Below are 13363 nucleotides of genomic sequence, written 5' to 3'. Positions count from 1 at the left end.
TCTGAAAATATTGCACTTTTTTTTCTGAATACGAGCTGATGAATCATGGTATAGAAGGCGGGACTAGTTACGAAAACGGGTAGGCACAAGGAGGAAGTGGCAACAAGAAAAATAATAACAAGAACGTTCAAACGCTCATATCAAGAATAAGAGGAGAGTTTATTTGAAGTAGGTGTTATATTTCAAATACACAAGTAGGTGATTATACAAAAGCCTGAATAAGGTTTGGTGGTGTTAAAGTTTATGTTTTTAATGATATTTGTGCTCTTTTTCAGACATGAGTTCAGAGCTCCAGATCCTGTTAGAAACCATCAACTTCTCTGCAGAGAAACACCGAAATCAGCGCCGTAAAGATCCAGATGCAACCCCTTACATCAACCACCCCATAGGTACCAAACACACCAACACTTCTTTATAAACAACTCTCACATCTGATGCTTTCTGAGACTCATGATACACTTTCACAGGAGTCTCAAGGATCCTGAGTCATGAAGGTGGAATCACAGATCTGCAAGTTCTGCAAGTGAGACCACTATTTATTTCCCAAAACACAAAGATATATATGTTAGATATTCAATTCACTTCATATATATTTCTATAGCTCTTTTTACAACTGACCTTGTCTCAAAGAAGCTTTACAGAACATAAACATGGAACAAAAAGGTTATTATAAAGATTAATACAATACAAAAATTCAAGATCGATATTAGATATATTTAAATGTGTTTGTATTTATCCCCAGTGAGTGAGTCTGAGGTGACTCAGGTGACTGTGGGGAGGAAAAACTCTCTTGAATGGTAAAGGAAGAAACTTTGAGAGGAACCGGACTCAAAGGGGAACCTCATCCTTGTTTGGGTGACACTGGAGGGTGTGATTATGAATATACAGTCTGATAAATGTTGTATTGGTGTGGAGATTGTTGTCCTAAAAGACCACATGGAGTTGGTGTCTCCTCTTTAGTATAGTGAAGTCCAACTGGAGCTGGTAAATCTCTAGATGCCTCAGGATCCTCACAGATTCAGCCTCATCTCAGTGGAGGTCCAAAATCTTGATCGCACGAAAGACAAACGGAGCAGGTACAATGTCTGGATGGCTCGGGATGGGTAGAAAGAGAGACGCGGTGGAGAGGAATATATTGAGAGATATATTGTGTTGATTTATCCAACAGCACTGTTGATTTCTAGATTCTGATTGATCAGAAATATGGATTAATTTTCTGTAACATCAGCAGTTCAAAGAATTCACAGGTTTTTATAACTGTTCTATGGATTCTATAATAACAGCTAACACAGAGACGTATATGGCAGATGATTCACGTAAACATATTAAAAGTATGTTGCAGAGTCCATGTACGCCATTACATGGTACATAGTATCCAAGATCAATATCGGTGTCCACATAATCACAGTATGTTGAGTAAGACTTACTCAAGGACCTAAAGGTCAAAGTTTGGATCCGAGCACGTTAATATTCCAGGAATTCCTTGTGCGAGAAAAGGGGAGTTTTATGACAGTTTGCATCTCTGAATTCAACTTGCAAAGACAGAATGAATTGAAGAATAATAAATTAATCGATTGATTAATCAATCGATTAATTAATAAATCAGAATGGTGATTTAATTATAAAGCAACATTGTTCTCTTGTTACTTGACGAGTTCATATATATCCAAGTCCTGTACTTGTATACTCTTGCTACACACACAAAAGGTCTCTAGTATCAGGGCTTTGTAAGAGTTCTTTAAGATATCTTTAAAAATAAGGCTTTACACTTTCTTGGTAAACTTAATTTTTCCCTGTAACTTTAGGAGAGAGAGAGAGAGAGAGAGAGAGAGAGGTTAGGGAAATGGAAGTGAATGATTGTTTATAGCTGATAAAAATGTAGAAACACTACATCAATAAACATATCTATAAGCTGATGAGAACTTGAACTATTTTTTTAATTAAGTTGTGTTGTACTCCTTATTCCTAATGGATATTGTTTTGTGCAAATAAATTTTCACCAAAGTGATGTAAGGTACAATAACTAAAATGATGATCTTTATTGTGCTATATAACACAAAGGTGCTGGAAGGAAATTCTTGGGAAACTATTCTTAGTCCTTTTGATTGTGATTAAAATGTCTCATTGCAGTGGGCTCTTTTCTTTCCTAATTCAGGCAGCACTGCTTCATGATACTGTAGAAGACACAGACACCACTTTTGAAGAACTGGAAGCTATATTTGGAAATAAAGTGGCTAGGATTGTCCAGGAAGTGACTGATGACAAAACGCTACCTAAACATGAAAGAAAACTGCTGCAGGTGAATCATGCACCCCACTGCAGCCACCAAGCCAAACTAGTCAAACTGGCCGACAAACTGTATAATCTCCGCGACCTCAATCGCTGCACCCCTACAGGTATGTTTCTGTTATGCTGTTTTGTAATGAGGAACAGCGCTCCAGTCTCTCTGTCTGTATTTATTTATTTATTTTATTCCTATTAAAAAAAAGTCACTTTGTGTTTATTGACAGGCTGGACGGCGGAGCGTGTTCAGGAGTATTTTGTATGGGCGGCTCAGGTAGTGAAAGGGCTTCGTGGAACCAATGCTGCACTTGAGGAAAAGCTGCTACAGCTCTTCAAGGAGAGAGATGTGGACATATGAAACCTTTTACACCTCTTGCAGCTTTTATATTGTTGTAAACATTCAACGATTAAGTGTGTCTGTATATATGATTCAATCCATAAAATTTATGGATCAGCATTTTTATGGATTACAGTGGATTATTCTTTTTTTTATGATTACATTCATTAGATGAATGTGCTGTTATTGACACTGACAAATAAAATGAAAAATTTATATCTTCCCCTAGAATGTTAACAGTATAGACTGGCTACATGTATAAGCAGAACATGTGAATGTTGAATATTTTACGCACAGTAGATTTATGATTTAATTACTATGTATTGAGCGATGGCTTCTAAAATAACATGTGCATGTACAAAAAAAAAAGATATGTTGTATTAAAGGAGTATTAATACAGGATGGCATGTTGGTGTCTCCTTATGGCTTGAAGAGTCTGGTTTTATCTTGAACTTGGGTTACTGATATTGGAGTTTGCCACCATCTGTGTGGGTTTCTTCCTCTTAAAAATGACAAAATGGGTATAAAAACATTTGATATAAAACCTGATTAAAATGTTTCATTCAGTTAAGTTTTCCGACCATAAATCATAATTTAAAGTTCAACCAGTTTATAATGTGGAACTTTATAGTTGTTAAGGTTTCCAGTGGCGCAACAATACGAACGGACATCGAATTAAGATTCTGACTTTCTGATTAGCAAACTGCTATTAGCTTTAATGTAACAGCCAATAGTAGTAGAGAATGGGATATACTAGCCAATCCTAGCTCAGGAGGCGGGATTTGTTGTACCGGAAGGGGCGAAAAGAACGTTTCCGGACGATTGCTATCTTTCAGCACAGTAAACAAACGGCTAACGGAGAATTAGCAGCCATATAAATTCTGAATTTTTAGCCGGTTAAAGACAATTTATTTGTCCAACATGTCTGGACAAAGCCTACTTAATGCTAAACAGCCGCCTATTCAGTCTACGGCAGGAGCTGTACCTGTGCGTAATGACAAAGGTGAGTTAGCAAAATCAGAAAGCTAATGCTAATCTTTAGCCGAACTAAGCTTAGCTAAATTCTAACTCTGAGTCGTTTTGCTTTTTTTTTGTTGATAACTATGATTATTTATTTATTTATTTATTTGTTTGTTTGTTAATTCCTGGTGATTTTAATATGGAAATAATTTAAATAACGCTAAAGATGACACAACACAACAAAATGTTTGCGAACACGATCTATTACGCAGAGTAGCTAACATTGGCTAATATGCTAGAATGAGTCACCACTTTAGCCCAAAGACTGATATTTATTGTTTAATGCAGGTGTTCACTGTGTAGTGGACATGTGTAAGGGGGTACTGAGCGAATTAGGATTAAATAGGAATAAAGAAATGTAAAAATATATTAACATCCGGACCTCATCTTCCTGTGCGTTCTTTTAATGTTGTTAATTATTGGTTATTACCAACTGATGGAGTTTTTTTTTCCCCTCCATACCTTTTTTATAGGTGAGCTTTCTATGGAAAAGGTGAAGGTGAAGCGATATGTCTCAGGAAAGCGCCCAGATTATGCACCGATGGAGTCTTCAGATGAAGAAGAAGAAGATTTCCAGTTTGTTAAGAAAGCCAAGGATGCAGAACCAGAGCTGGAAATGGAAGAGGAGGACGTATCGGACCCTCGTCTTCGCCGTCTCATGAACCGTGTGTCAGAAGATGTTGAAGAAAGGTGTCTTTTATTAATCAGTTCTTGTGTTCTGTATGTTTAAATGCAGTTGGATTTTTTTTTTTAACATGCAATTTTCTTTCCTCAGACTTGCACGACACAGACAAATCGCTGAACCTGAGCTGATTGCTGAGGCCAGTGAGGATTCGGATGAGGGAACCTGGCACCCAGAACGAGAGGAGAGCAGCGAAGATGAAGAAGAGGAAGAAGAAGAGGAGGAAGAAGTGGATGATGAGGTGAAGAGTTTGAAAATACTCCTGTTAAAACTGAATATTGGAAAATAAGCGGACATTCACATCAATAAGAGACAGGCAGTGTGTCCTGTTCAGTCCAGTTATCATCCTTGAACCAATAATCAATACTAAATCTAGATGAGCATGTCTGTCTTTGTACAACCAGAGGCATGCACTTCTTTGATAATACCTAATTACTTATGGGATTGGTAAAATACACACACCAGTGAATGTCCCCGTGGGCATCCGAGTTAGAAACGGGATGATCTGTGCACTCAGAATGGTCTGATGTGTCTTCTCAGGATGATAGTTACATGTTCTAAACCCCTGTTATAGGAAATCGAGAGGCGGCGTGCGATGATGCGGCAGCGGGCCCAGGAGAGAAAGAATGAGGAGATGGAGGTGATGGAGGTAGAGGAAGAAGGGAAGTCTGTAGAAGACTCAGAGTCTGAATCGGAGTATGAGGAGTACACAGACAGCGAGGATGAAACGGAACCGCGCTTAAAACCGGTCTTCATCCGCAAGTAAGGAGTGTTTCTGTTTTGTCAGTACAGGCTCAAAGTTACATGATAAGATGATGATGCATGCCAAACTCATGGAGTCTGCTTTACAGCAGGACAGTAAATAACCTACATACAGCAACATTGCAAGTCTTAAAAGCACTGTAAGCACTGCGGGTGATTTGCCAGTTATGAATGAAGAGATTTCATCTACTGTCACCCCATAGATATGCGCACACACGATCATTGTGTCAACTAGAAAACCTGTCATAATTGTAAAAATATTTAATAATAAAATATTTGGTTGTGATGTTTATAAGGGTTCCTACCAGCTGCTTCACTAACTTTTGATGTCATTTAATCATTTTGTTGTCAATCCTTTACTGTAAGTCCCCAATTTGAAATAATCTGCTCAGATACAGTGTAACATGTTGGTGTCTGTGTGTCAGGAAGGACAGGGTGACTGTGGCTGAACGTGAGGCTGAAGAGCAGAGACAGAAAGAGCTGGAAATTGAGGCTAAGAAGCAGGCAGAGGAAAGGCGTCGCTACACCTTGAAGATCGTAGAGGAGGAAGCTAAGAAGGAGTTTGAAGAGAAAAAACGCTCACTGGCTGCTCTGGATGCCCTGGACACGGACGGAGAAAATGAGGAAGAGGAGTACGAGGCCTGGAAGGTCAGGGAGCTCAAGCGAATCAAGAGGGACAGAGAGGCTCGAGAAGCGTAAGTTCTGTGTTTGTTCTCGGAAAAAGGTAAAATATTTTCTCGTGTGGTTCTATGTCTTAGTTTTGTCTATGTCCCTTTTGATCTCCAGGATCGAGAAGGAGAAAGCCGATATCGACAGATTCCGCAATCTCACTGAGGAGGAGCGTAGAGCTGAGCTCCGCGTCAACGGAAAAGTGGTCACCAATAAAGCAACCAAGGGCAAATACAAGTTCCTGCAGAAGTACTACCACAGAGGAGCCTTCTTCATGGTGAGTGAAGCTTAACGATGACGAGTAATTAATTACATTCCAGATTTTATTGCTAATCTGTTTCTGCGCTTCTTTGTTAAGGATGAAGAACAAGACGTGTTCAAGAGAGATTTCAGTGCACCAACACTGGAGGATCATTTCAACAAAACAATCCTTCCTAAAGTTATGCAGGTTGGTTCAGCTTCAGTTTTTACACTTTGTCTCTCTGGAATTATGACAGCTGTATGACTAGATATAATAGACTCTAATTAACTATAATAGACTCTCCAAAATTCATTGGAGGGTTCATTTAGAGTAGACTCTATAGTCTTCACTTGGAACTGTAGTAAGACAGGCTCACTCATACAGCTTCACACTCTATCCAGATGTGACTGCTCATTCTCTCCTGCTTAAACTAACTGCTCCAACAGAGAATAGAGCACTAGGGTTCGATGTAAACACACCAAATGTCAAAGCAGCCCAGAGGATGTAAACAGGTGTATTCCAGGCTGGTGTGTGTTTAGAAGCAGGAACAGATTCATCTCCTCCTCCAGATTTGTTTTGTTTGCAGTGATGACTATCTTAGATTTCAAATATCTTGAGTCACTCTGGTTTCTAGCTGTCCTGCTTCAGGGAAGACGGAACTGGCAATGGTGATAATTATAGAAAATGAGGGAATTTCACAGACATGTTTGTTTTTCTTCTCCAAGTCTGACTGCTATATCTCAAGACTATAGTCCAGTATAATGAACTAACTGTATTCTCTTATTTCAGGTCAAGAACTTTGGTCGTTCAGGACGCACCAAGTACACACATCTGGTGGATCAGGACACCACCTCGTTTGACTCTGCTTGGGCTCAGGAGAGTGCCCAAAACATCAAGTTCTTCAAACAGAAGGCAGGGGGTGTAAGAGACGTGTTCGACCGGCCAACAGTACAGAAGAGGAAGACATAAATTATGTACTGGATGTATACAAGCTCACCTGCAGCTGAAATAGACTGTTTTTATATTATATTTCCCACCAACATCTGTCTTTTTTTGGGGGGTTGCAAGTGAAAGTAGTTACAGCATGGCAACAAATATTGGTTTATTGCATTTTAATTTTGTACATCTGGTGAATTCCTTGACAGAATTTAGCTCTGCTGAGACCTTTTGTAAAAATCTAGGTTGTAATTGTGAATAAATTACTATAACGGGAAAAGTAATTCCAAGACATGCTGTGGTCTTCACACACTGAATATTTGTACAAAAAAGTTACTAAAAATGAAGGAAGTCTTTAGAAAAGCTGAGAGGTGTTCATGTCTGAACTGCGTTGTAGAACAGGTAAGATGTTTTATTACAGTTAAGAGAATGCGGTGTGAAGCAGAGGCACTGCTGAGAGAGAGAGGCACCCCGATGCCCATGCTACCAGTCACAGTTGGGTCTTAACAGTTCAGTTGGTCAGTGCAATCAAAGCCTCCACAACATTCCCCATGTGTTCCCTCAAACTGCGCTCGGCCACAATGCGTGGAATCTCCATCTCAGCCATCTGTGGATCAAAAACGGTATCAGGGTTCAGCAGATGCAGCCAGTGCTGATCATACAGTAGCTTTATGTACACGTAAATTCTGTCTATACTTACAATGAGCTCTACATCCTCCTTCTTAATTGTAACTTTGGCCAATTCTTTTTCTCTGTGGAAAACATGCAAATAATGCATTTAGCCAAGTCTATGATAAATGTTAAACATAACATGTAACTATCTCCTCACCTTTCCTGTTTTGCTTTCTGTTCTCTTGATCTCCTGTCACCGATCACGGACATGGCCTGTAAAGGCAGATGAAATATAAGGTGAGGTGAATGAACAACTACAACAATTAAATATAGCTGCAAGCAGCGATACCGGGGTCAAGCCGATCAGATGCGCTCAGAACATGTCGCTGATGAACCATACCAAGTTTCGTAGCTATATGGCATTGTATTGGTAAAATACTGAACTTGACGTGAAAATTCAAAGTGTGTGTGTCTGTGAGTGTGTGAGTATGTGAATGAGTGTGCGAGTGTGAGCAAGAGTGTTAGTGTGTGTAAGTGTGAGTGTGCGAGTGTGAATGAGTGTGTTTGTGTGTGTAAGTGTGTGTGTTCCTCGTATGTGAAAACATACTTGGCAATAAAGTGTGTGTGTGAGTGTGTGTAAATGTGTGAGTATGTGAGTGTGGAAACGGTATGTTTCATCAGCGACATGTTCTGAGCGCATCTGATTGGCTTGACCCCGTGTGAGTGTGTGTGTCTGTGAGTGTCTGTGTGTGAGTGTGTGTGAGAGAGTGTGTGTGAGTGTGTATAAATGCGAGTGTGTGTGAGTATGTGTGCGAGTGTGTGTGTAAATGTGTGTGTAAGTGTGAGTCTGTGTGTGTGTGTGTCTGTGTGAGAGTGTGTGTGAGTGTGTGTGTGTGAGAGAGTGTGTGTGTAAATGCGTGTGCATGTGAGTGTGTGTGAGTATGTGAGTGTGCGAGTGTGTGTGTAAATGTGTGTGTAAGTGTGTGTGTTCCTCGTCTGTGTGAGTGTGAGTGTCTGTGTGTGTGTGTGTGTGTGAGTGTCTGTGTGAGTGTCTGTGTGTGAGAGGGTGTGTGTGTGAGAGTGAGTGTCTGTGTGTGTGTGTGTGAGTCTGTGTGTGTGAGAGTGTGTGTGTGTGAGTAAGTGTGTGTGTGTAAATGTGTGTGTCCCTCATAAAGACCTTTCTGATTCTGCAAGAATTTTGCCTAAACATACTTGGCAATAAAGACCTTTGTGATTCTGATGTTGCAAGAATTTTGCCTCTAGGCCTTACGATTCAGCACAAAATTGGGTTTTTGGACTGTTGGTGGCGCTAGACGGTTTGAGCTAGACACACCAAAGTTGCTACAGTAACTTCTAAGACTGGCCTCTACATGTGTGCCAAAATTTCATAACTTTCCTACGTACGGTTCTATGGGCTGCCATTGACTTCAATGGCGGAAGACGGAAGAAGAATAATAAGAAGAAGAAAACTAACGATAACAATAGGTGTCTACGCCCCTTCGGGGCTTGACCCCTAATTACAGCAGACTGAACATGAGGCATCAGATACAGCTGGTTTAGGTGATGGGTTTGGCTTATTAATGTCTTAGATGTTCGCACTCTATCCGATAAACCGAACAAAAAAAACTATACCATGGGTTTGTGCAGGTTTGGTTTTTGAGATACAACAGCTGTATGAGCTACAGGGATGGTAGAAAACCCCATTCATCACATTGTCAGTGTTATTTCTGTTGTACTGTTTGACGTTACACTCTGACATCCTGCATTGCCACTAATTTAAATTGAAATAAAAACACAGAGGTGCTTTAGTTTAAAAAACAAAGTTTTTGTTTTTATTCTAATTCAGTGTTTGCCTGAGCAATGTGGAGGACTCACTTCATACAAAGATTCATTTTTGGTGTAGATTTAAATGACAGTATTTACACTGCACTACTGCTGCGACATTAAAACTAAACCAGATCTTGCCTGAACATTGAAGTGGCTCAAGCTCATAGAGGAAATTTACTGACAGGTTACTGACATGGCTTTAATACAGCATGAGAGACTATAATGAAAGTTTTGGAGCAGATATCCAGTATAGCAGGGGTGTCAAACTCAGGCCCGAGATCATATCAAATGTGCGTTACAGCTGGCTAGCCGCATGCGCCGCTAATACTACAAATCCCAGAATGCCTTGCCACCGTATTGACGCAAAGTCACAAACAGCGAGCGCCCCTCATTCTCTTGACAGTCGTTAACAACCATGCTACAGTCACATCGGGCAAATTAATTCCACCCTCCACAAAAATGGCCAAACGAAAGATGGACAATAGGAGCTTTCAAGACAGGTGGGAGGCAGATTATCTGTTCACGAATATAAAGGACAGACCTGTTTGTCTTGTGTGCTAACGGAGCTAAACGTGTCTGTAACGAAAGAATAGAACATAAGAAGACACTATAGTCGAAAAGTTGGATTTTCATTGAATGAAATTATTATTTTTGGTTGTTTTGTTGTTGGTTTTGAAAAAGATCCACTTCAAAAAGGAACAAAATGATCCAGTGAGAGGCATCATTTATTTTATTTATTTACATAAGAAATGAACACCACTGATGTCTTTTATTTCAAATTTAATTTCTTATGTGTTTGTAATATCAAGCTCTGGTTGTTCCAAATCCTGTGTTCGAGCAAAACTAAAGTGTGTTTCCATATGAAAAAGGATGAACATTACGTATCAGTTGCAGTTAATTTTTCAATAAATATTCAGTTTGGCATCTCAGTTTTATATTTTGGCCCACTGTGAATTTGAGTTTGACAACCCTGCAGTATAGTGTTAGACATTTCACACATGATTAATAGGTTGTAATAGACATGGAGGTTCATGGAGGAATAATCCAAGCGTCCACCCTGATAGAGAGATTACAGAGATTAATATTTAAAATACTTTAATAGGTAAAGAACATTAATAATAATAATAAGAAGAAAAATAAGTGTACAATATGATATGCTGTACTTAACTAATAAATACAACCCAGAACAAAGCCTTTTCTCTTTTTTTGGTTTGAAGTACATTTCAACTCTTTTGTAAAATTCTACACGAATTTTATTTAGTACTTTTAATTTATTTGTTTATTAATTTTTACTCCAGTCATTTTCTCCTCGCACTGTATTTTCCTCAAACGCTTCGATTTGAGGCTGTGAATATAAAACGCTGCTAATCTTTATACATGTACACTTTTTAGGATAAGGAGTAATTCATGAAGTTTACAGAGCAAGTCCACTAGGGAGGTGTTTAGCATCCAGCCCTCAAACAGCACGCATGCTAACACTCCTAGTTTTAGCATGTTAGCATGTTCCACACGTTATCCAGAGCTAATTAAACCGATTATAAATACAACTTTCTCTTTCATAACTGATCCCTCCAAATCTGAATAAAACACTTTAACTCGAATAGTAACATTTTATTATTGAAATAAAGAAAAAGATGTTTTTCCTCAGCATATTGTTAGCCAAGACGGTTAGCTTAGCAATCTGTGTTAGCATCTAGTGAACTCGACTCACCGTTTCCAAGTCGGAACTGGAAATTTCTTTTTCTTCTGCATAATCGGTGACTCTTTCTAAATCAGCAGCCCCGCTGTCGTGTTTGCGTGGTTTTTCTGTCGGCTTCCCAGTGCAGTTTTCTTCAGCCTCCAGATCCAAATCCACATCTCCCTCAGCAGCCATGTTCGCGTCCATCCGCATCCGGAACAAATGTAAGATAATACGGAAACGACCCGAGAACAAATTAAGGTAACACACAAGGAGAGTGTTGTAACTATTTCCGTTCCGTACACACACACACACACACTCACTCTCTTACACACACTCACTCACTCACTCACTCTCTCTCTCACACACACACTCACTCACTCACTCTCTCTCTCACACACACTCACTCACTCTCTCTCACACTCACTCACTCTCTCTCTTACACACACTCACTCTCTCTCTTACACACACTCACTCACTCTCTCTCACACACACTCACTCTCTCTCTTACACACACTCACTCACTCTCTCTCTTACACACACTCACTCACTCTCACACACACTCTCTCTCTCTCTCTCTCTCTCTCTCTCTCTCTCTCTCTCTCTCTCTCATGCTCACTCATGCTCACTCACACACACTCACTCACTCACTCACTCACTCTCACACACTCACTCTCTTACACACACTCACTCACTCACTCTCTCTCTCACACACACACTCACTCTCTCTCTCACACACACTCACTCACTCACTCTCTCTTACACACACTCACTCACTCTCTCTCACACTCACTCACTCTCTCTCTTACACACACTCACTCTCTCTCACACACACTCACTCTCTCTCTTACACACACTCACTCACTCTCTCTCACACACACTCACTCACTCACTCTCTCTCTTACACACACTCACTCACTCTCACACACACTCTCTCTCTCTCTCTCACACACACACACTCACTCACTCACTCTCTCTCACACACACACACACTCACTCACTCTCTCACACACACACACACTCACTCACTCTCTCTCACACACACACTCACTCACTCTCTCTCTTACACAAACTCACTCACTCTCTTACACACACTCACTCACACACTCATTCGCTCTCTCTCTTACTCACTCACTCTCTCTCACACACACTCACTCTCTCACACACACTCACTCACTCTCTCTCACGCTCACTCACGCTCACTCACTCTCTCTCACACACACTCACTCACTCACTCTCTCTTACACACACTCACTCACTCACACACACACACTCACTCTCTCTCACACACACTCACTCACTCTCACACACACACTCTCTCTCTCTTTCTCTCTCTCTCCATGTAATCCTAGACAGACTCAATAATGTTGAGTATCTGCGTGTATTTCTCAGCATTAATGACACCATGGCATTAATTCTGAACAAATCTCCAACACAGTTTGCAGAAATGCAGCCCCATACCTGTATTTGCAAGGATCCTCTACCAGGCTTGGAGACACTTATTATTGTACCACTCTCCAGCCCTTGATACAACAACCTGCCTCTTGCTACAGACAAATATTTCAAGTTTTTCTCATCACTCCAGTTCCTATGTTTTTGTGTATAGTTTTTTTTTTTATTATTAAATAAAACAACACACAACTCTATTGTGTGTGTGTTAGAATGTGTTTGTTATATGTATTGTACATATATTTTTTCATTCAATACTAAAAATGGTTTAGAAACATTTCATTTTAATAATATAAATTGTAATCATTTAAATGAAATAGTTGAATGTATTTCTGTAATTCTGCTTTGTTACGATGCCCATTGTCAAAAACGGTACATAAATAAAATTGAATTGAATCAAAATTTCCGTATGTTTACAAAAACCTAATGTGTTCATGTTGCCTCGTCCTGTCCGCAAAACCAATCCCTCATCTTAACCATAATCAGCTTAACAAAAAAAGGAAAGCTTTCCAAGTTTAAAGACAACATCTACAAGCCAGTGTAAGAGCTTATCCTGACCTGTGGCACTTGAGAAATGATTCAGGAGTTTGACAGGTGCAATTACTCCATCATCACAAACATCTTCATCCTACTGTATGATTGATCTGTGGACCTGGAGCTCCTCCTGACAGTTGGATTACTGACCATGACGTGTTGGCGCTGTTGCTGGGCACAAGTAAGATAATAAAGAAGACTGGGAATTATTCAGACTTTTCATAATTTTTTTTCTCTCTATGAAATGATCTGTACATAACTTTAGTCCGATGCATCCTTTTCAAAACATGGCGCTTAATTTGAACTATAATGAAAACCTGTTACATGCTGAGA

General features: G+C 39.8%; 3 protein-coding genes across 4 annotated transcripts; 2 read left to right on the top strand and 1 right to left on the bottom strand.

The window, feature by feature from the left end:
- The first annotated feature begins 39 nt into the window (after positions 1 to 39).
- hddc3 (HD domain containing 3) lies at positions 40 to 3022 on the top strand. Of its 2 annotated transcripts, none has more exons than XM_060859381.1 (5): positions 40 to 168; positions 276 to 389; positions 468 to 523; positions 2156 to 2396; positions 2511 to 3022. In XM_060859381.1, the coding sequence occupies exons 2-5, from the start codon at positions 278 to 280 to the stop codon at positions 2639 to 2641; spliced, it is 540 nt and encodes a 179-aa protein (XP_060715364.1). In that variant the 5' UTR covers positions 40 to 168; positions 276 to 277; the 3' UTR covers positions 2642 to 3022. The 2 variants fall into 2 exon arrangements, with proteins under 2 accessions (XP_060715364.1, XP_060715365.1); XM_060859382.1 differs by having other exon boundaries at positions 102 to 194.
- Positions 3023 to 3434: 412 nt separating this feature from the next.
- mfap1 (microfibril associated protein 1) lies at positions 3435 to 7214 on the top strand. Its single transcript, XM_060859157.1, has 8 exons — positions 3435 to 3623; positions 4114 to 4330; positions 4416 to 4563; positions 4897 to 5084; positions 5510 to 5779; positions 5871 to 6030; positions 6112 to 6201; positions 6784 to 7214. Exons 1-8 carry the CDS (start codon positions 3542 to 3544, stop codon positions 6961 to 6963), a joined length of 1335 nt encoding a protein of 444 aa, XP_060715140.1. The 5' UTR covers positions 3435 to 3541; the 3' UTR covers positions 6964 to 7214.
- On the bottom strand, positions 7092 to 11283 carry hypk (huntingtin interacting protein K). The gene is made up of 4 exons (XM_060859158.1): positions 11081 to 11283; positions 7760 to 7815; positions 7631 to 7682; positions 7092 to 7537 (listed from the first exon to the last, which is right to left on the bottom strand). Exons 1-4 carry the CDS (start codon positions 11258 to 11260, stop codon positions 7442 to 7444), a joined length of 384 nt encoding a protein of 127 aa, XP_060715141.1. The 5' UTR covers positions 11261 to 11283; the 3' UTR covers positions 7092 to 7441.
- Positions 11284 to 13363: the final 2080 nt, after the last annotated feature.

The sequence above is a fragment of the Tachysurus vachellii genome, chromosome 23 (genome assembly GCF_030014155.1).
Source record: "Tachysurus vachellii isolate PV-2020 chromosome 23, HZAU_Pvac_v1, whole genome shotgun sequence".
Classification (NCBI taxonomy): Eukaryota; Metazoa; Chordata; class Actinopteri; order Siluriformes; family Bagridae; genus Tachysurus; species Tachysurus vachellii.
Note: the sequence above shows the minus strand (reverse complement) of the source record. Positions and strands in the feature narration are given on the sequence as shown.

What these genes read in the sequence shown, in the direction of transcription:
- hddc3 (XM_060859381.1), top strand. Translation starts at nt 278, where the DNA reads ATGAGTTCAGAGCTCCAGATCCTGTTAGAAACCATCAACTTCTCTGCA. An exon ending in CAGATCTGCAAGTTCTGCAA is followed by an intron (nt 524 to 2,155) that starts GTGAGACCACTA and finishes TTCCTAATTCAG; the next exon opens with GCAGCACTGCTTCATGATAC. An exon ending in CAATCGCTGCACCCCTACAG is followed by an intron (nt 2,397 to 2,510) that starts GTATGTTTCTGT and finishes GTTTATTGACAG; the next exon opens with GCTGGACGGCGGAGCGTGTT.
- mfap1 (XM_060859157.1), top strand. Translation starts at nt 3,542, where the DNA reads ATGTCTGGACAAAGCCTACTTAATGCTAAACAGCCGCCTATTCAGTCT. An exon ending in AGGAAGAAGTGGATGATGAG is followed by an intron (nt 4,564 to 4,896) that starts GTGAAGAGTTTG and finishes CCCCTGTTATAG; the next exon opens with GAAATCGAGAGGCGGCGTGC. An exon ending in TCCTTCCTAAAGTTATGCAG is followed by an intron (nt 6,202 to 6,783) that starts GTTGGTTCAGCT and finishes CTCTTATTTCAG; the next exon opens with GTCAAGAACTTTGGTCGTTC.
- hypk (XM_060859158.1), bottom strand. Translation starts at nt 11,260, where the DNA reads ATGCGGATGGACGCGAACATGGCTGCTGAGGGAGATGTGGATTTGGAT. An exon ending in CCAGTTCCGACTTGGAAACG is followed by an intron (nt 7,816 to 11,080) that starts GTGAGTCGAGTT and finishes CTGCCTTTACAG; the next exon opens with GCCATGTCCGTGATCGGTGA. An exon ending in CAGAAAGCAAAACAGGAAAG is followed by an intron (nt 7,683 to 7,759) that starts GTGAGGAGATAG and finishes TGTTTTCCACAG; the next exon opens with AGAAAAAGAATTGGCCAAAG.